Source organism: Rhineura floridana, chromosome 22 (genome assembly GCF_030035675.1).
Source record: "Rhineura floridana isolate rRhiFlo1 chromosome 22, rRhiFlo1.hap2, whole genome shotgun sequence".
Lineage (NCBI taxonomy): Eukaryota > Metazoa > Chordata > Lepidosauria > Squamata > Rhineuridae > Rhineura > Rhineura floridana.
In genome coordinates this window covers 4,328,595-4,350,418 of record NC_084501.1, presented here as the reverse complement: position 1 = coordinate 4,350,418, position 21,824 = coordinate 4,328,595, and the positions used below count along the sequence as shown (strand labels likewise).

Below are 21,824 nucleotides of genomic sequence, written 5' to 3'. Positions count from 1 at the left end.
ATTCAGACACATAAAGCCTAATTCTTTGCCACACAAGCATGTGATGGCCACTGGCTTAGGGGTACTAGACAACTTCATGGAGGTGGCCGAGAGCTCATTGATTGCTGTTAGCTCTTATAGAACCTCCCAGTTCTGAGGCAGTTTACCTCTGGATGCCAGTTGCTGAGGGTGAACAGTAGGGGGAGCCTGCTAATTCTGTGCCTTCCATGTGGGCTGGCTTAGGGACATCAGGCTGGCTGTTGTATGAAATGGGATGCTTGACTATGGGGCCCCGTGCCCTAATCCTGCAGAGCTCGTGTGGTTTTGTGCTGTCAATCTTACCACTTAACTCAGAACTGCTGTTGTATCTTTGGTATATTGATACACATAATATTTTCAAAATATATTTCATGTGTGCATATATAGATGACATAGTTATTTCTTTTCTAATGATATTGCATTTTGTTAAAAAAACAAACTTTTATTGCATCTCATTTTTGTGCAATGGGAGACGAATCTCCCGCTCACCTCTCCTTGGAGAAGACAAGTGTCTGCAATCTAAGCTAACAGTTGCATCTTGTTTTGTTTCTTCTCCTTGCGTTTTAGGAACACCAAAAAGGAAGGGGACCTGCTGGCTGCTCAAGCCCGCCTGAAGGACGTTGAGGCCTTGCTGAATTCCAAGGAGGCAGCCCTCAGCACTGCCCTGGGGGAGAAGCGCAACCTGGATAATGAACTCCGGGAGCTCCGAGGCCAGCTGGCCAAGGTGGGGGGATGCCTGTTTTCCATGCAATGCTCAACCATCGCCTCTGGGGGTTGTCTCGAATGAAGCCAAAGCAGCCCCTTTTAACAAAGTGGCTGTGGAAAGAGAAGCAGATTCAGGACAGACAAGGCAGGCAGAGCACAGCACACAACACTCAGACTGTTACTTCAGAGGTGGGGAACCTTTTTCAGCATGTGGGCCGCATTTCCTTCCGGGGGCCACATGCCAGCGGTGGGTGGGGCAAGAGGCAAAAGTGGGTGGGGCAACAAATGTCAATTTTTACCGGTTCAGAAGGTTACATTCCAGCTGTGGAAAAGGCAGAAGCTTCAAGACAGACAGACACATACGTACATACATGCGCATATATGCATGCATGAAAGCAAGAGGCATTCTCATAGTTCAAGGGCAAATTCCAGCCAGGCGCTCAGATTGGGGGTACAGCAGCACCACTGAAGGCTGTGACCTGGGGGAGGCTCCTGGGGGCCGGAAAGAGGCCTTGAGCGCTGCATTCAGTGTCCCTCTTGCCCGGTGAGACATTCCCCATCCTGCGCTAGAGACCTCATTGCCACAAGATGTCCCCCCCCCCCCGGCCTGGCACTCAGGTTCAGTTGGTGAGGGTGAATCCTTAACTGGAAGGGGCTGGGTTTTCTTGGACGCTGCCTGTCGCTGATAGGCGCTGTTCAGCTTTCAGTTTCAAATATGTGTATGAATAAAGAGAAACCACCTGAAGGGGAAAATTGGACATCTGCCATGAAATGGGACTGAATTTCTCCATTGCAGGATTGGGATCAAACAAGTAGGTGAAGTGGCCCTTGATGGTATGATATCTAAGAAAGGGAAAGGCTTAAGAACATAAGAACATCAGGAGAGCCTGCTGGATCAGGCCAGTGGCCCATCTAGTCCAGCATCCTGTTCTCACAGTGGCCAACCAGGTGCCTGGGGGAAGCCCGCAAGCAGGACCCGAGCGCAAGAACACTCTCCCCTCCTGAGGCTTCCGGCAACTGGTTTTCAGAAGCATGCTGCCTCTGACTAGGGTGGCAGAGCACAGCCATCACGGCTAGTAGCCATTGATAGCCCTGTCCTCCATGAATTTGTCTAATCTTCTTTTAAAGCCATCCAAGCTGGTGGCCATTACTGCATCTTGTGGGAGCAAATTCCATAGTTTAACTATGCACTGAGTAAAGAAGTGCTTCCGTTGGCTCAGACTGAAGTGTCCATCTGGGCCAACTTTCTGTTTCCAGCCGTTGCCAGGGGCAACTGAGCAGGGGTAGGGTCTGAAGGTGACCCTTTTTTTTGCCTGTTGATTGGCCCCATCTGGCACTTGGGGTAGACTGCCTTGGATAATGGAGGTTCCCGCTGGCTTTCAGAGTTAATACCTGTGGCTAGATCTCCCCCTCCTCCATGAATTTGCCTTAACTCCCCCCCCTTTAAAATAAAAAACAATTTACTAGTTTGAAGCAGTCATTCCTTTGGTCTGCTTTAAATCTCCTGCCAGTCAGCTCTGTTGGATGATGCTGAGTTCTAGAAATATGAGGGGTGGGGAATTCTTTCTCTCTCAGTGAATTTGTAAACCTCTTAAGGTCATCTCCCTCAGTCCATAATTGTTCCTTCACATAAAGGTTAGGAAGAATATTCAGTCTGGTGCCCAAAAGTACAGAATCCTCCTGAGATCTTAATTTGCTTCCCTCAATTCCCACCCCCTTTTTGGGGCCTGGGGTGGGGGGGATCCCTATATTTGCTGCAGATTTTCCAGCCAGAGTCTGGTGGTGGCCAGGAAATCTGTTGCTTGATGATGCCAAATGACCAGCAGATGGCAGCACAATCCACAATCTGAGCAAGGCAGATTTTGAATCCAACAAATACTTAGAATCATAGAATAGTAGAGTTGGAAGGGGCCTATAAGGCCATCCAGTCCAACCCCCTGCTCAATGCAGGAATCCAAATCAAAGCATTCCTGACAGATGGCTGTCCAGCTGCCTCTTGAATGCCTCCAGTGTCGGAGAGCCCACTACCTCTCTAGGTCACTGGTTCCATTGTCGTATGGCTCTAACAGTTAGGAAGTTTTTCCTGATGTCCAGTTGAAATCTGGCTTCCTGCAACTTGAGCCCACTATTCTGTGTCCTGCATTTAAAGACAGATTCAAATGTGCAGGGCAAAGCATGTGGCATCTAATCCTTCTGAGTGCTGGTGCTACTTTGGACTAGATGTGGGCAGGAGGATATGTGGAGCATCACCCTTTCCTGCACACACAAAGCTGTCACTTGCCCCCCCCCCAGTCTGAAAAGCTTCAGGCCCAGGGAGGACTGTACCACATGAGTTTCCCACGCCCTAGAAAGCTGGTGTCAGCAGAAGCTTCTGAGCACCGGGTGGCCTAACCTGGTCAAAGGCAGCTTCATCTGTTGCTGGGACCCACAAGAGTGCAGATCCAGGATGGGCCCAAACTCTGCACACTTCTTGGGCTGATTTCTGGAGTCCCAGCGGGTGGGAAATGCACTTTTGTATTTCTGGAGTCTTCTTATCCAAGCTGTGATTTCTGGCCCAGCCGAAGCCTCACTCTGCCTGCAAAGGCTCTCCCCTTCCTTCCATCACTGTGACACGCTCCCCTTTTTCTCTTTTCACCCCCCCCCAGTTGGAAGCTGCTTTGGCTGAGGTCAAGAAGCAACTTCAGGACGAAATGTTGCGGCGGGTAGATGCGGAGAACAGACTCCAGACTCTGAAGGAGGAGCTTGAGTTCCAGAAGAACATCTACAGCGAGGTGAGCTGATGGGTGACAGAGTAGCCCAGTTGCACTCCTCCCCTCCCCGCCAACCCCCGGGGCTCCTGCAGCGTTCCTGTTCCTGATAATTGCAGAACAGGCTGAGGCTGATGGGGGCTGTAGTTCAAAACATTTGGAGGGCACCAGGTTGGCAGAGGCTGGGTAGAGAGCCTGCCTGGTTGCAGCTCATCTTGGGGGCTGTACCAGTTGAGCTGTTGGTGCTGTCAGTGTGCACAGAGGCGAGGGTGTGGGAGGGCGTTTGTGTTCCTAGTGTAGCGCGCATACCTACAAGGCATGGCAGTGCCCCCCTTGATGACTGCTGGGGAGAGGCCTGAATTTGGCCAGGTGCGACTGGGGTGTGAGTCTGCCAATTTTTGCAGCCTGGAAGCAGAGCCCATGCCCCTCCCACATGGCTGACCGGCAGCCTGCTGCTAACGGCATGGAAAGGAGGGCAAGCTGGGGAACGGGGACTTTGCTGGACTCCCAAGTCCCATAATCTCTGACCCATTGGCCGTGTTGGCTGGGCTAACGGGAATTGTCCAGCAACATCCGGAGGGCACCACGTGAGCTACGCCTGGAAATCGAGCTCCCCGTGCTCAGCGCCTCCAAGCGCATGACTTTCCGCATTTGCTTTGGAAGCTTCTGGACCGCAGCTCCCATCAGCCCCAACTGTTTGATGTGCGGGCTGAGATGGGAGTCGAGGTCCAGAACTTGCCCACCTGGTGCCAGTTTTGGGGACTTTTACAAGCCGCCTGCTTGTTGCCCTCCATCTTGCTCCACATCCCTACCAGCTCAAGAGTTAAGAACATCAGCAGAGCTAGGCTGCTGGACCGGGCAAAAAGCCCATCCAATCCAGTGCTCCGTCCTTGCAGTGGCCAGCCACGTGCCTTTGGGAAGCCCACAAGTGGGACCCGAGGGGAACAGTGCTCTGTCTCCCCCTCCCCAAATGAATCCCAGCGTCTGGTATTCAGAGGCCTACTGCCTCCCACGGTGCAGGCAGAACATGGCCGCTGTGGCCAGCAGCCCTGGGTGGCTTCATCCTCCGTGCCTTGCTTCCTTCTCCTCCCGCAGGAGCTTCGCGAGACCAAACGCCGCCATGAGACCCGCCTGGTGGAGATTGACAGTGGCCGTCAGCGGGAGTTTGAGAGCAAGCTGGCCGATGCTTTGCAGGACCTGAGAGGCCAGCATGACTCTCAGATCAAGATGTACAAGGACGAGCTGGAGAAGACATATGGCTCCAAGGTAGTGCCCGATCCTTAAAAACGCTGTAGGCCAGCCTTTCCTTTCCCTGGAGAGGCGGCTTCCAGGGGACTCCTGATGCTGTCGATTAGTTCATTCTGGCTGGTGGGAGAGCAGCTCATAAGAGATTGTGGCATCATTCAGGGCTAACTGAAGATCCCTCTCTCTACCCAACCCCACCAGAAAGGGAAAATCAAAGGCAGGAATTCATGCTCTTTGTAGTTTTGTGTGGGAAATGTCCTGTGTTTGAGTTCTTGAAGCCTTCAAGGAGCTGCCCTTCCAGGGCAAATATCCCCACTTTGCAAGATGGGTGAGGGCTGTGAGCAAGTGGATTATGCGACAGCCCTGTAATGAAATCTGCCGTTAGTCGTGCATGTCGGATGTGGTGCCGAGCTTGAGAGAAGAGTGGTTCGCAACCACTGTGCTGGTGCTGTTCACGTAGGGACCGTCTAATACGCCAAAGCCACTCTGCCCCCACTTTTTTGTGCAACAATGGCGGTTAAATGTTGCTTTAAAATGCTGCACTGCATGTTTATACACTCACTCCACCCCTCCCAGCCGGCCACTTTCTGTCAACGGCTGGATTGTGTTTTCAGAACCTCCCCCCCCACACTTCCGCTTGGAGTGAAGGTCAAACTAATTAAAACTGTGCCCCCCATCCCAAGTTTGTGTTCAGTGGGGGCTGTGGTCCAACACATGCAGAAGGCACCAGGTTGGTGACGTCTGGCTCAGGTGCACACAGCCCATGCCCCGGCCCTTCCCTTCCTCCGCCTCTGCCCTGGAGGGCTCAATATCTTCTCCACCTCACTGTGCGTGGCTTTCCTTTCCAGCTAGAAAATGCCAAGCAGTCAGCCGAAAGGAACAGCAACATGGCGGGGGCGGCCCATGAAGAGTTGCAGCAGACCCGTATCCGCATTGACAGCCTGTCAGCCCAGCTCAGCCAGCTGCAGAAGCAGGTGAGGGGTTGGGGGGAAATCGACAAGGACAGGCAGCCGGTGCTGTCTCTGCTTTGAGTGCTGTGGACTCCCCGGATAACATTGTGGCAGTGTTCTAAATTAGAGCTGATTCCTGCACCTGAATAAGCACACAGTGCTCTGCAGTGCACTTAAATGCTGCCTACTTAACTCTAAGGCATTTTGAGTGAAGCCATTTCTTTTCCAGTGAAAGAGGAATAATGGCCATCACGCTGTGATGATCTACTACTTTCAGGAGAGGTCTCAGTTTCTGCTGCTGCTGAAGGAGTCCTCTGTGTTTCTCCCATAGGTAGTTCATGCTACTGCAAAAGAGCCTGACTCGCTCCACTGATGGGGAATTTTGAGGTTCCCTTGACCGGGGGTCCTCAAGGAAATTGAAGACACAGGCTTCTAGCAAAGTTAGGCCTTTATTGGTGATGAGCGTACACTTGGTCAGTCTCCCTCTGAGTGAGTGGAGAACTGTGTCTTGGCATTATTTGCCTGGGTTTTTTATACCTTCCAGGACAAAGAGTGTAGCATTAACAAATCAGGAGGTTACACATCAGCATTGCATAGGCATTGTTCTAGTCAATTTGGCAAAGTTCAGAACATTTAGGCTATGAGCTAAGCATTCCATTGAATGCAATCCTTCCTACGTCTTGGAATGCATAGAGATGTTCAGTACAGTGTTCTGTGTTATCTTATCTTATAGAGTTCAAGCTGCCCCGTACATGCCGGCACAGTCAGGGACGATGGCTCCAAAGAGAAAAAAGTTTCTAGCTGGCTACTAAACTATTAAAATATTATAAACTTTTATTGCATTATAAAAGAATACATCTTGCTTATTGTCTGTATATAAAGACTTCTCCATCACCACCTCCCTGGTGGCTAGGCAGCCTTTGTGTGCCTCGTGCAAGTCTGACTCTCTGTTCGGTGTCCCTCCCAGCTCTCTGCCAAGGAGGCGAAGGTGCGTGACCTGGAGGACAGTCTTGCTCGGGAGCGGGAGACCAGCCGGCGCATCCTGGGCGACAAGGAGCGAGAGATGGCGGAGATGCGGGCCCGCATGCAGCAGCAGCTGGACGAGTACCAGGAACTGCTGGACATCAAGCTGGCCTTGGACATGGAGATCCACGCCTATCGCAAGCTCCTGGAGGGGGAGGAGGAGAGGTGGGTGGAGTTGGGGGCCTGGGGCAACGAGGCGGTGCCCTCCGGGAGGAGTGCTTTGGAGGGTCCCCGCTCAGGTTGCTAACACAGCGTGTGTGGAGACCCCGGTGAGGAGATCTCCACTGGTGTCCCTTGGAAAAGAGCAGGATTAGAGGTGCCACGGCCCATCTGGTCCAGCATCCTGTGCTCTCAGTGGCCAAGCAGATGCCCCAATGGGAGGAGGACCTGAGTTCAGCAGCAACTCTTCCCACCGTCAATTCCCAGCAACTCCGACGGCAGGGGGTGGAAGGTAGCCATCATGGCTAGCAGCCGTTAGGCATGCACTCTCTTCTCTGGGGTGGAACTGAGGAACAAGCAGCCCGTCCTGTTCCTGGTGGGAGGCAGCTGTGGAGAGGCTGATGGGTTGGCCCTCAGGCCAGTCACAGAGTTACCCACTCCCCACCAAGGACTTTGTTTCAAATTTAAGAAATAAATTTCTTAAACATTTGGCCGAAACGGAGGGTTGGGCGCTACATGTGAGGGGAGGCTGGAGGAATGAAGGCAGGGGATGCAGAGCACCCCCCACCCACATTCCCAGCTCCTGTAAGCGCATGCATCTGAAGATGAGCTGCTGTTATCCTCTGCCCTCTCTCCTTCCGTGTCTCTCCACGCAGGCTGCGCCTCTCCCCGAGCCCCTCCTCCCAGAAGGGCGGCACCCGGACACGCGTCTCCCACTCGTCAGCCCAAAGCACTTCCAAGAAGCGAAAGCTGGAGGACGGGGAGAGCCGCACTAGCTTTTCCCACCACGCCCGGACCAGTGGCCGTGTGGCCGTGGAAGAGGTCGACCTGGAAGGGAAGTTTGTCCGCCTCAGGAACAAGTCAAATGAGGTGGGTTGCCCGGTCGCAGGGACCGGAGGGGGCTTCCTTGCTGCGGCTGCTTGGCAGCAGTGCTGGGGTGGAGGCGTGCGTGCGTGCGTGGTCAGGTGCCCACAGGACAGGAGGGGCTGTGAGAGCTCAGGGAACCCATCAGTCTTCTGAAGTCTGTGCCTGAGCTTTCAGGTGCCACGGAACTTGTCTGTGGGTGAAATGAAAGTTTTGAGGTGAAAATTGGCTGCCCATTTGCTACCAGGCCAAGTTCAAGGTTCTAGTTTTGGGGTACAAAGCCCTATACAGCTTGGGACCAGGATACCTGAAAGACTCCCTTATCCCTTATATGCCCAGTCGATCACTGCGCTCTGCAGGTGAGGGCCTCCTGCAGATACTATCTTATCAGGAGGTCCGTTCTGCATAACATAGGAAACGGACCTTTAATGTGGCAGCACCTACCCTGTGGAATTCCCTCCCATTAAATATTAGACAGGCGTCATCTCTGTTACCTTTTCGGTGCCTATAGAAGACGTTCCTCTTTCAACAAGCCTTTTGAGACCTATCCCAGTCAGTGTCTGTGTTGGAATTGGTTTTTCATATTTTTTAAAAAACATCCCCCCCCCCTAAACAATATGTTCTTTTTAACCCTTTTTATTTAAGATGTTTTTAAAGCTTTTTTAAAAAAATGTTTTTAGAGTTGTTTTGTTTTAATGTATTTTAAGGTCTGTTTTTATGATGTTTTAAAGTGTTTTTAGTGCTTTTGTTTGCCACCCCGGGCTCCTGCTGGGAGGAAGGGTGGGATATAAATCAAATAATATTTAAATAATAAATAAATAATTGTGACAGTTAAAGCAAAACCACAAAGGAGCTATAGCCAGCTCTTCTCTGTTCCAGGGGCAGGGAGCGGTGTGTGTGGACTTATTCAACCAGTTTCATTCTGTAGAATAGACTTGACCCTTGGGAGAAGACAGAGGCGTCTGGCTTGGGTGCTAGAGGAGAGTCCATTGGGGCAGATAGAGGCTCTGCCCCAACAACCTCAGTCTGCCCTTAGCTGCCACCCCCACCTGCCTGCCCTCTGTCTGTCTTGCAACCAGTCTATGGGATTTCAGCGTGGCCTTTGTAGAACTCAGCAGGGAGGAGGGACCAGACTAGCATTAGTTGGCTTTGCGTTTTCATTGGCTGTGGCTCCACCTCCTGTTGGGCTCCCTGCCATCCACCCCACCTGTCTCAATGGGCCCTGGCCATGGCTGTGTTTAGGTGGGGCAGGGAAGCTTTTGCTTGACAGGAATGAGATGTGTCCAGGAGGCCTTATTGAGACAGGCCCGTCTGTCCCAGGAGACGGCACAGCCGCCGGTGGTTCACTCTGCCACTCCGCTGTGGGCTGACTCACCGCGCTGCCCTCTTCTCTGCTTTCAGGACCAGTCCCTGGGAAACTGGCAGATCAAGCGCCAGAATGGAGATGAGGCCCCCATCTGCTACAGGTTCCCCCCAAAGTTCACCTTGAAAGCTGGCCAGGTGGTTACGGTAAGTCACTACGAGCCTTGTGTGACACAGCCAGTCCCAGTCCCCAGGATAGGAAAATGGCCGGTGGGAGGGCAGATGTAGCGGAGAAGAAGACTGCAGCCCCCAGGAACTCCCCGACAGACAGACATGGTACTGTCGCATGTAAGCATGATGATGATGATGATGTCCCTTGATGGCTGTTTCTTTTTCATCCCACCCACCCCGCTGCCCCACTTAAGATCTGGGCCTCTGGTGCTGGCGTGTCCCACAACCCTCCCACTGATATGGTCTGGAAAAACCAAAGCTCATGGGGATCTGGAGACAGCTTGCGCACTGCTCTCCTCACCTCTGCTGGAGAGGTAAGGCATGCTGTGACAGGGCAGCTAGTCCTCAGTGAGGCCAGAGGAGTTTCTGCTCTCAAAGCCCAGGATGGCTCTGTTTCATTGTCTCGGGAGGGGGGGGGGTTCCTTGTATTTGTCTCCTTTTATGTCTGCATATTTAAGAGTGGGGTGGGAAAGCTTTTTCAGCCCAAGGGCCACATTTCCCCATGGGGCAACCCTCCAGGGGCCACATGCCAGTAGTGGGTGGGGCCAGAGGCAAAAGCGGAGGTGGGTGGAGCCGAAAAATAGGTGGAGCAATGGGTGTGACTCTTTCCTTTGTACTGTTGGCTACATTACAGCCACCCCTTGTGTGCGCATGCACAACCAAATCTTCCTTATTCCTCCGGACAAGGAAGAGGTCTGATCAGGGGAACCTTTCCTGCCAGGTGAAGCATTCGAGGAGACCACGGTGGTGCTGGACGGATGAGTGTGGCCTTGGGGAGTGTCAGGGGCCAGACAGACAAGTCTGGGCCACATTCGGCTCCAGAGCCTGAAGGACCCCACCCCAGAGCAAGTTCATAGGAAGAGCACTTGTCTTCCGTTCTATGAACGTTTCTTTTTAGGTGTTTAAAGAGACATTTTTGCCCAGGACCCCTTTTTGCTACCAAGACCAGGGACCAGCTATTGCCTTGTCTATCTCCTGGCTGTCACTCTGACATGAAACTGACCTGCCCCTCCCAGCTGGGCTTGCCTGATCTCTCTTCCTCACTTTCCCTCCTGCTCTCCACAGGAAGTGGCCATGCGGAAGCTGGTGAGAACTGTGGTCATCAACGATGAAGATGAGGATGAGGAGGACGAAGATGGCCTTCACCACCACCGCCACCACCACCATGTGAGTGTTTTGGGGGCTCTGTACTGGCACAGTGAGTGACTACGGAGTGGGTGTGGGCTGCCACTTCCCTGAGGTTCTTCCATGTATCATAACTATAGTTAGCGCAAGTCCAGTGGAGGCATCCAGAGCACTCACTGTCTGTCCCATCTGTGATGGGTCAGTTTTGATGATTCCAGCCTGAGGATGTGGACAAGCGGCTTGAAAGGGTAGCCGACCCCCTGTCCTGTTGATCCTTGCCCATCTTGGCGTCTTCGAGCTAGTCATAGCCGGTTGACTGGGTGGGTCCAGGGAGTGATTAATGTTTCACTACAGGAGGGGAAGGTACCATCTGCCTTGAAGGAGACGGTGGTGTGTCCCCTCCTTAAGAAGATCTTCCTGGCCCCAGAAGTGTTAAGCAACTATTGCCCAGTGGCAAATATCCCCTTTTCGGCAAGGTGCTCGAGAAGGTGGTGGCAATCCAGCTTCGAGCATGTTTGAAGGAAACTGATTGGTTGGATCCTTTCCGGTCTGACTTCAGGCCTGGCCAGGGCACTGAAGCAGTCTTGGTTACCCTAGCTGATGACATCAGTTGGGAGAGAAATAAGGGGAGTGTGACCCTGGCTTGTTCTCGATCTCTCAGTGGCTTTCAATACTGTTGACCACAGTATCCTTCTGGAGCATCTCAGGGAGCTGGGGGTTGGGTGCACTGTGCTTCAGTGGTTCTGCTCGTACTTCCAGCTCTGCTTCCAAACAGTAGCTATGGAAGGCTAGTGTTTGGCACCATGGGAGCTGGCTTGTGGTCTTCTGCAGGGTTCCATCTTGTCCCCCATGGTATTAAACAGCTATATGAAGCCACTGGGAGCTGTCGTCAGCAGCTTTGGAGTGATGTGGATGACACCCAGCTATATCTCTCTGTTCCATCTGAATCGGGAAAGGTAGTTGAGGTGTTGGACCAGTGCTTGGAGGTGGTGATGGGCTGGATGTGGGCCACTTAATTGAGGCTGAATCCTGAAAAGACAGGTGTTATGTGTCCAGGGTTCTCTTGTCCGGGAAGACTGCCTATTCTGGATGGGGTTGCACTCTCCTGAAAGAAGCAGGTTTGTCGCTTGGGGGCACTCCTAGATCCAGCATTGTCACTGGAGGGTAAGGTGGCCTCCGTGGCTAGGAGTGCCTTTTTCCAGCTCCGGCTGGTCCACCAGCTTTGGTCCCTTTTGGACAGAGATGACTTGGCCACAGTGCTCCATGCTCTGGTAACTTCCAGGTTGGATTATTGCAGTGCCCTCTGTGTGGGGCTGCTCTTGAAGATGACTTGGAAACTTCAACTGGTTTGCAATGCAGCAGCCAGATTACTGGCTGGGGTTCCCTTTAGATCCATATAACCCCTATTGTAAAATGCATTGATTGCCAGTTCGTTTCCAGGCCCAATTTAAGGTGTTCACATTAGTGTTTAAAACGTTAGATGACTTAGGCTCCAAATATCTGAAAGACTGCCTCCTTCCCTACAGACCTTTTTGGTTGCTGAGATCTGCAGAAGGGGCCCTTTTGGTAGATCTGCGACCCTCAGAAGCTGGGGGTACAGGCTGGGGAGAGGGCCTTCTCCGTGGCAGCCCCTAAGTTGTGGAATTCCCTCCCTGTCAAGGTGCATCCGGCAGCTTCACTGTACAGTTTTAGGTGAATGCTGAAGATGCACCTCTTTACCTTGGCCTTTGAAACCTGAGACACATATTTTTAGGACCCACCCTCTTTTGTGATTTTTTAAGGTGGTTTTTAATGCCATATTTTGAAATTGTTGTAACCCACCCTGGGACTTCTTGGAGAAGGGTGCATAATAAATATTATTATTTTATTCATTTATTTATTAGATTTATATCCCGTTTTTCCTCCCAGTAGGAGCCCAGGGCAGCATTATTATTATTATTACTGTTGTTGTTGTTGTCAATAATAAAATAATAATGACATGCCTAATAAAGGGTAAGAGCAAACCCACACAGAGGTGTTATAGGTTTCTACTCTCTTGAGGTTCCTGAGATCTTTGCCCCACCCCTGCCCTCTCCTGCCATAATGCCTGTATCTGTATATCACTAGACTGTGCATTTTCTTGGCCTGCTCTGGCTCTGGAAATGTTAGTCAACTCATCCAGCTCAGTGTTTTCAGCATCTGCTTTGCAGGCAGAAGATCCCTGGTACAGTTTCTGACATCTCCAGTTAAATGTGTGTCGGACTCCTTCTGCAAGAGTCTCTGAAGAGCCCTTGCCAGTTGATCCTGGGCTAGGTAGTGACCTCATGGTCTGCTAAAGGAAAGGCTCCATATGGTAGATGGGAATGGTCTTGCACCACATCAGACTGTTGGTTCATCTAGCTCAGTACTGTCTACACCTGTGTTGTCTGCGGCCCTCCAGATGTTGTTGGACTCCAAGGACAGCCAGCGTGGCCAGTGGGATGATGGGAGCTGGAGGACCTGCACAGATTCCCCACCTCTGGTCTGCGCTAACTGGCCATGGATCTCCAGGGTTAACTTAAATGCATCTGAAATCTGTCGCCAGAATTAAGACAGTCTAATGTGATTTGTTTTTATATAATTTTAATTAGTTTTCAACAGGATTAAAATACAAAAGAAAAACAAACTGTATGCAAACATCTTGGGGGTCTCTTGACAAAAGGGTGGTATATAAATTTAATAAATAATAATAACCTTTTTGCAGAGTAGCCTACAGACATGATGAATACACTAAAGAGACATCCATTTCCCCTATATTTCATAATATATAATGTACATTAATTCAGTACAAATACTGGGAGTTATTACCAGATGCTCAGCCACATTCTTCCCTTTCCTTGCAGATTTGAGACCAGAAGCAAATAACAAAAACCGAAGATCCCCCCCGGTCCAAGACTATGTTTGTCAATTACCCTTAACGCTGTGTGAACGGATCTTCCACTCCCATCTATTAGTCAATAAAGTTAAACCGAAATGAGAAAAATGAGTCCCGTTTACATTGTCCTTTCATTAATTTTAACTTGCGAGACAATCTCTCTAACAGGGCAAGGTGCCAAACCTTCTGGAACCAATACTCCAGGTCTCATGTAAGAATTCCCCACTCCCACCCCTATTTTGCAATAGTAGCCCCGGCTACGAAAAGCAAATGAGAAATCGGTTCCTTTCTGAGTAGCTCCCTTTGCTGCCCCCAAAATAAGTAAAGCCAGATTGGGTGTAGGTGGAATGTTTTATTTTGTAATACAAGAAACTTCTTCAAAACCCTTTTATCCAGAACTCCTGTTAGTCAGGACAATCCTATGACATGTGCCGGTAGGTGCCAGTTATTTGACAGCCTCCTCCAGCACATGAGGGCACAGTCTGGACACACATACAAATCTCCACCCAGCCATGAAGCTGATGGGTGACCTTGGGCCACTGTCTCTCAGCCTAACCTACCTTACCGGGTTGTTGTGAGGATAAAATGGAGAGAGGGAGGAAAAGTGGGATATAAAGGCATAAATAAATAAATAAATAAATACAATAATTGTCTGGGTGTTGAATACCATCCACGAGACAGCTTTAAGGAGACCTCCATTATGCATGTTGACATGGACTTACATGGAATTTTCTCCCAGAGGGAATGCTAGTCCTCTTCTTCAGTCTGTATCAAACTTTCAGGCTTGTATTCTGACCTAGATCCAGCTCTCAGAATTACCCGAGTCACCTATAATATTTTTTTTTCAAATTGAGATGGATTCCTGGTAGCCTAGCCTCTTATCATGGGTCGAATAAAAAAAAAAAGAATGAATCTGGCATTCCAACAGTGAAGCGGCAGTAGGATCCTGTAACTTTTCTTTCATCGCCTCCAGAGTTACTGGTACCTTGCTGTCATAGAAATCTTGCAATCTGTTCTCATCTTTACATCTCAGCCACTTGTATCATAAAATCAACATTTGTTCTAAAAGGCAGGATGGAACTATAACGTAAGCAAAGGCAAAACAGGAGATAATATTCCTGCCCTCTTAATCCAAACTTGGAATAAGGTTACCATAAAACAATTAGTCAATCAGTGTAGAGTCCTCACCGATAATATGTTTCAGTTGGCCTTCAAAACAGAGCTTCAAATTAGAGACCCCCTCTCCAAACCTCCATTCCTAGTAGGCCTATAAATTAAGTCCTTTCGTATACATGGCCGTTTGGAACAAAATATTCAAATGCATTCAGTTGTTTTTGCTGTATATTTAACTGGGAGAATTTGAAATAAAAAGGTCTGTAAAACCATAAAAATCACCACCCTATCTGTAATTGACAGATTCAATTTCTGTCACCTTTGAGCATAGGAAGCTGCCTTATACTGAGTCGGAATTGTCTACACTGACCAGCCGTGGTATTCCAGGGTTTCAGATAGGAGTCTCTCCCAGCGCTTCCTGGAGACGCCGTGGTTTAAACCTGGAACCTTCTGCGCGCAGGGCAGACACTGTACAACTCAGCTGCAGCCCGTCCCCAAATAACATCTTTATCAGTTGTATCCCAAAATTCCCTCCATAAAGTTTATTCATAATTTTTTGTTACTTTAATTCTTGTGTTTCTAAATTTAGTTATAACATATTGGAACCTGCAAAAGTTTGGAGAATTCTGCCTGAACGCTTGGGGGGACATGGAAAAAAAAATGCCTCAGACTTGCTAAAATTTACTGTCAGGCTAGCAACCTTTTGAAATGTGGTGTTCTACTTCTAATAGTGCTGCAGTTTTATTTAGGCCTGCTGTCATCACAACCATGTTGTCTGCATTTAATGTTTCACCATTCATATTTACACCAGTGATGGCTTGATTCTTATTTGATAGGGGGTACCATAACAGGCCCCAACAAAAGAGGGGGGGGGTAAGCGACAGTCTTGTTTTGTCCCCCACTGGAGATCAATTGCAAGTGCCTATAATTTGTTTTAAACTATTGGAAATGGCAGAAGTGAAAATTTTGTAATCTAAATTAAGCTGGGCAATGGGTCAGTAAGATTAAATTAAAGCAGGGTTTTAAACAGGTTTAGGGATTGCCACTGTCCAAGAGCGATGCCAAATTAGTGGGAGTCGGGCATCCAAGAGCATCAGGCAGGCAGATTGGTTCCTCATCCCTGTCTCTGTATGGTTCAGCTTCTGATCTTCCTGCCTCCTCCTCCTCTAGAGCCACTGCAGCGGCTCTGGTGACCCGGCCGAGTACAACCTGCGTTCCCGCACTGTGCTGTGTGGTTCCTGCGGGCAGCCGGCAGACAAGGGGGCTGGAGGTACCAATGCTGCGGCCAGCACCATGTCCTCTGGCTCTTCCTCTTCCAGCCTCACCATCACGCGTAGCTACCGTGCCGGAGGCACCAGCATTGGGGAAGGCCTACTCCCTAGGACCTACATCCTGGGCAATTCCAGCCCACGCCATCAGGTCGGTGCTCTGCTTTTTTAAAGACAGGAACAGCCAGAATTGGGCATGTTTGGCAGAGGGGTGTGTGTCTTCATTGCTGGAGGTGGTACACCTCTGAATACCAGTTGCTGGGAATCACACCCGGGGAGGGGGGACTGATTTGCGCTGTCCACTGCCTTCCAGAAACTCTCAATCTTATTGTTAGTCCACAAAGTACAGGCAGCATCAACTTTAGGTTTCAGCCTCTTCCATCATCTATCACAACTGCTACAGATTTTTGCTGGAACATAAAGCTATTCAGTGCCAGCAGTATTGACTTTCTTTTGAGGCTTATAAATGGTGACACTGCTTGACCTTCTGCAAGAATAAAGTACCAGACATGATCTGTAATCACCATTCCCCGCATGTTAATCCATTTGTTTTTAAGAAAACAATCTTCATCTCCCCTACCAATACACCAGGTATTAAAGATGCAAAACGAGATGTGCTAGTCATGAAAAGGTTCAATATTATCAAAGGGCTGGAGCGACTCTCCAATGAGGAAAGGTTACAATGCTTGGAGCTTTTTAGGGGGGGGGGTTGGGGGGGGAGAAGGTAAGTGTATAAAATATGCATGGTATGGAGAAAGTGGATAGGAAGATTTTTTCCCTCTCTCATAATACTAGAACCTGATTAGTCATCCAATGAAGCTGAATATTGGATGATTCAGGACAGAAAAAAGTATGACTCTCAAAGCAAAACAGTTCAACAATGAAATTCACAACCGCTAGATGTAGCAACGGCCACTAACTTGGAGCGACAAAGCTATCAATGGCTACTGGCCGCTGTGGCTGTCTCCTGGGTCCAGTATCCGAGGTGGTGTGCCTGTGGATTCACAAGTGGGGAGCGCAGTGTTGCATTCAGGTTCTGCTTGTGGGCTCCCCGCTCACTGGCATCTGGTTGGCCACTGTGAGACCAAGATGCTGGACTAGATAGGCCTCTGGGTCTGGCGCAGCAGGACTCTTTGGGTGTTCTGTCATTAGCCCTTGCGTGACTGCACTTTTAGTAAAATAAATAGCAGATGGGGGTGGGGAGGGAGCCAGGTTGGGACCACAGCATGGGGGAATTTCAGGGGCATGAGGGAGAACCCAGCTTTCTCCAAATGGGGCCTAGCTTTCATGCCCCTCTTCGGTTGTCTTTTCTGGCCTAAAAATCTCCAAATGCTTGTGCTTCACCTGACAGATTTATTTATTTTTATTTATCAGCTCATAATTTCCTCCTCCAGCATTTTGACTGAGGTAACATCCACACCATATAGTGTGTAAACGCTCTTATAACACTTTTAACAGCCATGGAGAATCTTGAGAACTGTAGTTTTAAGGGTTCTGGGAGTTGTTGCTCTGTGAGGTCTGCACCCTCAACAAACTATAGTTCCCAGGATTCTTTGGGGGAAGCCATGACTGTAAAGTGATATAAGAAAGCTTTAAATGTATGGTGTGGATGTGACCATCTGCATCCAAAGGATCAGGGGAGAATTAATGCTTCTCCTTATTTCTCTCTTTCTCTCCATGCAGGGTCCTCAAAACTGCAGCATCATGTAGACCTTCTCATGTTCCTTGACAAGCTCACTGCCTGCTAGATGAAGCGAGTTGCTGCTTACATGCACAGGAAAAGATGATTAAGAAACATTTTTTACAGCAGGAGTTTATACTTTATTATCATTATTACACATATACAGATATATATATAAAATGCTAAAGAAGCTTCAGGGTTTTTTTAAGGAAAAAAATTTCTATATCAAAAAAGCTTTAAATAGAACCAACCAAGCCAAAGAGATTTGAGTTGTTATTGCCAAAAAGAGAAAGAAAAAAATATTGTACTTAGTATCTCCTTTATATAGGTATGTGTAGATATAGATATATATATTTTCCTTGAACACCAAAGATTTCTGTATGTAAAAGGAAAAAAACCAACAACAGCCACCAGAGTTAAGGTCCTCTTGGCTAATATTCTCCCGTAAGGGCAAACTCTGTGGGACTTTTTGCACTTAACGTCTCCCCGCGGGATACGATAAAGATGGAACAATGCCCATAAAGCACTCTTGGCTAGCAGCAGCTGTAACCCACATGCCTGAGTTTGACCCTTGCATAGAGTGACACTCAGTTCAGAGTGAACCTTTGTTTACACTGTCAGTGGGAATGGGAGAGGTTTTTTTAAAAACAACTTTTTCAGTCTGATTTGGTCCAGAAATCCCAGACAGGAAATGTGCCATGTTTTAATCCAATGTAGGTTGTCGAGCTGTTTTAATTCATGCTGATGAGATCCCTCTGGGTGACAAGGGGACACTCTCGCTATAAAATGCAAAGCACCCCTAAATTGACCAGGATTATAAATCCAGTTTGCCTTAAACACCAACAGTGGCTGATTCCAGTTTGTGCCCTCTCTCCTCAAAGGTTCAGAATAAAAGATCACCCATGTGAACAAATGAAATTTAGATTAACATCTGATGAGTTTATGCCTTTACAGAAAGAAATCTAGATTGAATTCTCCCAGTCCCCTGGAAAGCTTGTACGCTTTCTCAGACATATACTTTTGATTCACCTCTTGACAGTTTCGGGGGGGGGGGATAGCAACTTAACACCCATTTTTGTGCAAGTTTTGTCTTAAAAATAGAAACTACCTTCTTTTGGAAGATGAGCATTTAAGATGCCCACATTGTAAGAAAAAGCTGTTGGCAGCTGGGGCTTGGCAGTTGTCTAGTCCAAAAACAATTCTTTAAAATGCTCTCTCTCTCAATGCCCTGCTTTGCTTGAGTTGCAGCTGCTGTTATCCGTCCCCTTGCCTTCCCACTGCTATGCTATAATAGTCAATATAAATACTGTTGGGTTGACATTTTATGTACTGTGTTGTTCTTCAGTGGCACTTTGAGGGCGAAAGGGGTGTGTGCGTGCATGTCGGGGAGTAGCCAAGGTCTGCCTCGGAATGGGTGGGAGCCAGAAGCAAAGGAGGATCTGGCTATCTGTGCCTACCAGCCATAATGACTATGCTCTGCCTCCACGGTCAGAGGCAGTAGTCCGCTTGCTGGAAACCACAGGGATGGAAAGTTCTGCTCTTGCGCTAGTGGGACTTGTTTGCGGGCTTCCCACTGAAGCATCTGGCCGGCTACTGTGACAACAGGATGGCCTGATCCAGCAGGCTCTTCTTAGGTTTTAAAGGATGGCAGATCTTTGCTGAAGGATGCTCCACGGAGCCAGTGGTGCCGTTTTGGTGGCCTTCAAGGGCTTAAGGGAGGTGAGGTGAATGGCCAGGGGGAAATGTGCCTTCTTGTTTCAGTTCTGGGACCAGTTTTTCTGCATCTAGGTTTAACTGTGATGCCCTAGATGTGCTGCTCAGTTAAAAGCTTCCTAGACAAAGAACCAGGGAGGATTTTGGGGGGTGGGTTCCCCTCAAGTCCCTGCTGCTTTGGTAGTGAGTTTGGAGCAGGCGCTTCATAGTCAGAGAAGGCACGTTGCCCAGCAGCAAAGTCTGTCCAAAGTTAAGCCACCCTGCTGAAGCACAGGGGTGGGGTGGGGGGCAATGACAGCCATGCGACCTTTGCAGCCTTTGTTTTGAGGAACTTGTTTGTCTCCAGCTAAACCTAGATATTCCCCTCACAGTGCTCTGCTGGCACGATCCTGTTGGTAGCAATTGCCCTCCCTCCCGGGAGTCTGGCCCAGCAGAGGATTTAAAAATGCCTTTGGGGAGCATTCCCATTTTCTTCTCTTGCAGCAAACAGTTTGGTCCCCTCAAGTTTCAAGCTCGTGTTAAGTTTGGAAGATGTATACATGCACACGTATATAAGAAGCACATGGATTGGCTTGTGCTGTGCTCCTAGGTGTGCCTCAGGGGCTCAGTCCAAGGAGAGTGAAGCCTTTTACCAAAAACACGTACCCAAGAGACCTGGGCTCAAGATGCAGCACGGTTTCAACAAGCCAAAGTCAAGCGCAAAGAATGAGTCTAGGTGCAAAACTAAAGATTGGGAAAACCGTCCGACTGCAGGGAGCTCAGCCAGGTGGGGGAATGAGGAGCAGCCAGAGCCCTCGGTTTCCAGCAATGAGAAGGATGGAGGAGGAGGCCTTATGTGCCTGGCCCCCTAAACAGCACCCCATCCACAGTGGCTGGCAGTGTAGGAGTCCCGGGTTGCTAACTCATGCAGAGACTAACAACTCTGGGTTGTATGCTGTGCTGCTGCGCTTTGGCTTGGACCGGAAGCTTTTGGTGCTGGCGCTCCTGTGGACTTTGGGGGGGGGGACTCCGCCTCTCCGTTGCCATTTCCAGGGGTTCTTCATCAGGTACTAACCCAGTGGACCCCTCAAAAGGGATCCTTAGCATTAGATTCAGGGGGATCTGCCTCAAGGCTCCTCAGATTCCTTGACCTGGGGGTGTGTGTCTGGTTCCTTCCCTGAGGACTCAGGGGTCTGGCACCAGGTCAGGGCTCAGCATGACGGCTTGGGTGTTGAACTTGCATGGAGATGAAAGTGCCGGAAATGCCCGCTGGGAGAAAGGCAGGTGGATTTTTGCCCGGGCCAGCCCCAGCCACAACTGTAGTTCAGCTGTGTGGACTATATACCCCAGGGGGCAGCTAGCATGGGTGCCCCCTAGATCTTGCGGGAATACAACTCCCATCATCCCAGACCATCGGCTTTGCTGCCTGGGGCTGATGGGAGTTGGGAGTCCAACACCACCTGGCGAGCAGCAGGTTGGCTATCCCTGCTGTACCCTAAAGAAGGCCCTGTTTGATTGTAAGCTCCTAGAGGGCTGCTGGGTCAGCTGCCTGCAGCATCCCCATCCATAGGGACTGCCAAGATTGGGTGCTCTTGCTCCATTCAGCCAGAGCCAGCTGGAGACACACACACCCCGGATATCCATGCATTTGTTGAACTTGTGTGACCTAGAGAAATCTAGAGGTTTGGGGGGGCTCTCGCCCCTGGGTTAGTTTTTGCTCTAGGGCCCAGTGCCTGTGTCTCAGTGAGCCCCTCTCACACATGGAAGGTGATGCATTTGTGTGTCTCAGGCAGGGATCTCCCCTGTACCTTGAACAGCAGCTACTCTCCCTCTGTGGGCCACAGGTGAACTCTTTTTTTAAAAAAAATCTTAAAAGACAAACAGTTTTTAAAATGCTCTGTGGTGGAACTAGAGTGAGGAGTGTGTTGGGTGGGGGAAACCTTTTCCACGCACCCACGTATCCTTGCATGCTGCTTTGGAATGCAGACAAATAGGCTTCCTCAGGGACAGCTGGGCAGCATTGTTTGCCACTAGCCTGCAGTGCACCCTCTTCAATTGCAGGTGGCGGCAACGCGACAACCCTGCATTGTACGTTGCATCTGTTTTCTTGCCTTAATGCGGGAGGGGCGCGGTGCAATAATCAAACCCTAAACTGAAAATGTGCCTGCCTGCTGCCCGCCAGTCTCGCTTCTTTCATTTTTTTCACTGCAAGAGCTGCCATCCCATTGCAGCCCCTCCGCAAGTCATCTCTTTCTCACCCACATCCACACACCCTTCCTGCAAGGACCGACCACCCAAGACAGTTCTGTAAGGAAGCCACTGCTTTTTGTAGGGATTTCTTTTTGTGCCATTGACTTTGGAAGCTGTCGGGGTGGGTCTGCTTTCTGCAGATCACGCGGCAGTTGCACAATGTTTCTGTATTTTCTTAACCCAATACACTTAAAGAAGTCTACCAAACCAGCCTCTTGTGTTTCTTTCCTGTTTGCTCCTGACAGCAGTGTGGCGTCCCCACGGGGATGCTGGACTTAAATTAACCCCAGCACTACAGCTGCATTGAGTGGGCCACCTTGGAGAGTGGAGGGGCCTTGGCCTCACCAATTGTGATACAACAAGACGGAGAGGCCACACGCCAGGGGTGGGAGGACAACTGGCAAAAAGTGTGTGAGGCCACAGGCAAAAGAGGGTTCCTGGAAAAAAAGGTGTGTTCCTTGAACAGATATTGCTAGGCTGATGCATTGATTTAAAACATTTGTTGTTATGTGCCTTCAAGTCGATTACGACTTATGGCGACCCTATGAATCAGTGACC

The 21,824-nt window shown here is 49.6% G+C and overlaps 1 protein-coding gene across 5 annotated transcripts in view; it reads left to right on the top strand.

Annotated features, from left to right (window-relative positions):
* The window catches only part of LMNA (lamin A/C), a 57,358-nt gene extending 35,885 nt beyond the window's left edge, over positions 1-21,473 (top strand). For 4 of the 5 annotated variants that reach the window (XM_061606795.1, XM_061606793.1, XM_061606794.1 and 1 more), the window contains 11 exons: positions 586-742; positions 3,369-3,494; positions 4,566-4,736; positions 5,564-5,689; positions 6,633-6,853; positions 7,504-7,717; positions 9,113-9,220; positions 9,439-9,558; positions 10,310-10,411; positions 15,546-15,794; positions 17,327-21,473. In XM_061606795.1, coding sequence (XP_061462779.1) covers positions 586-742; positions 3,369-3,494; positions 4,566-4,736; positions 5,564-5,689; positions 6,633-6,853; positions 7,504-7,717; positions 9,113-9,220; positions 9,439-9,558; positions 10,310-10,411; positions 15,546-15,794; positions 17,327-17,353 — 1,621 coding nt within the window. In that variant the 3' untranslated portion in view covers positions 17,354-21,473. Of the gene's footprint in view, positions 1-585; positions 743-3,368; positions 3,495-4,565; positions 4,737-5,563; positions 5,690-6,632; positions 6,854-7,503; positions 7,718-9,112; positions 9,221-9,438; positions 9,559-10,309; positions 10,412-13,230; positions 13,371-15,545; positions 15,795-17,326 lie in introns of those variants that run through there. The other variant, XM_061606796.1, reaches the window with a different exon arrangement.
* Positions 21,474-21,824: the final 351 nt, after the last annotated feature.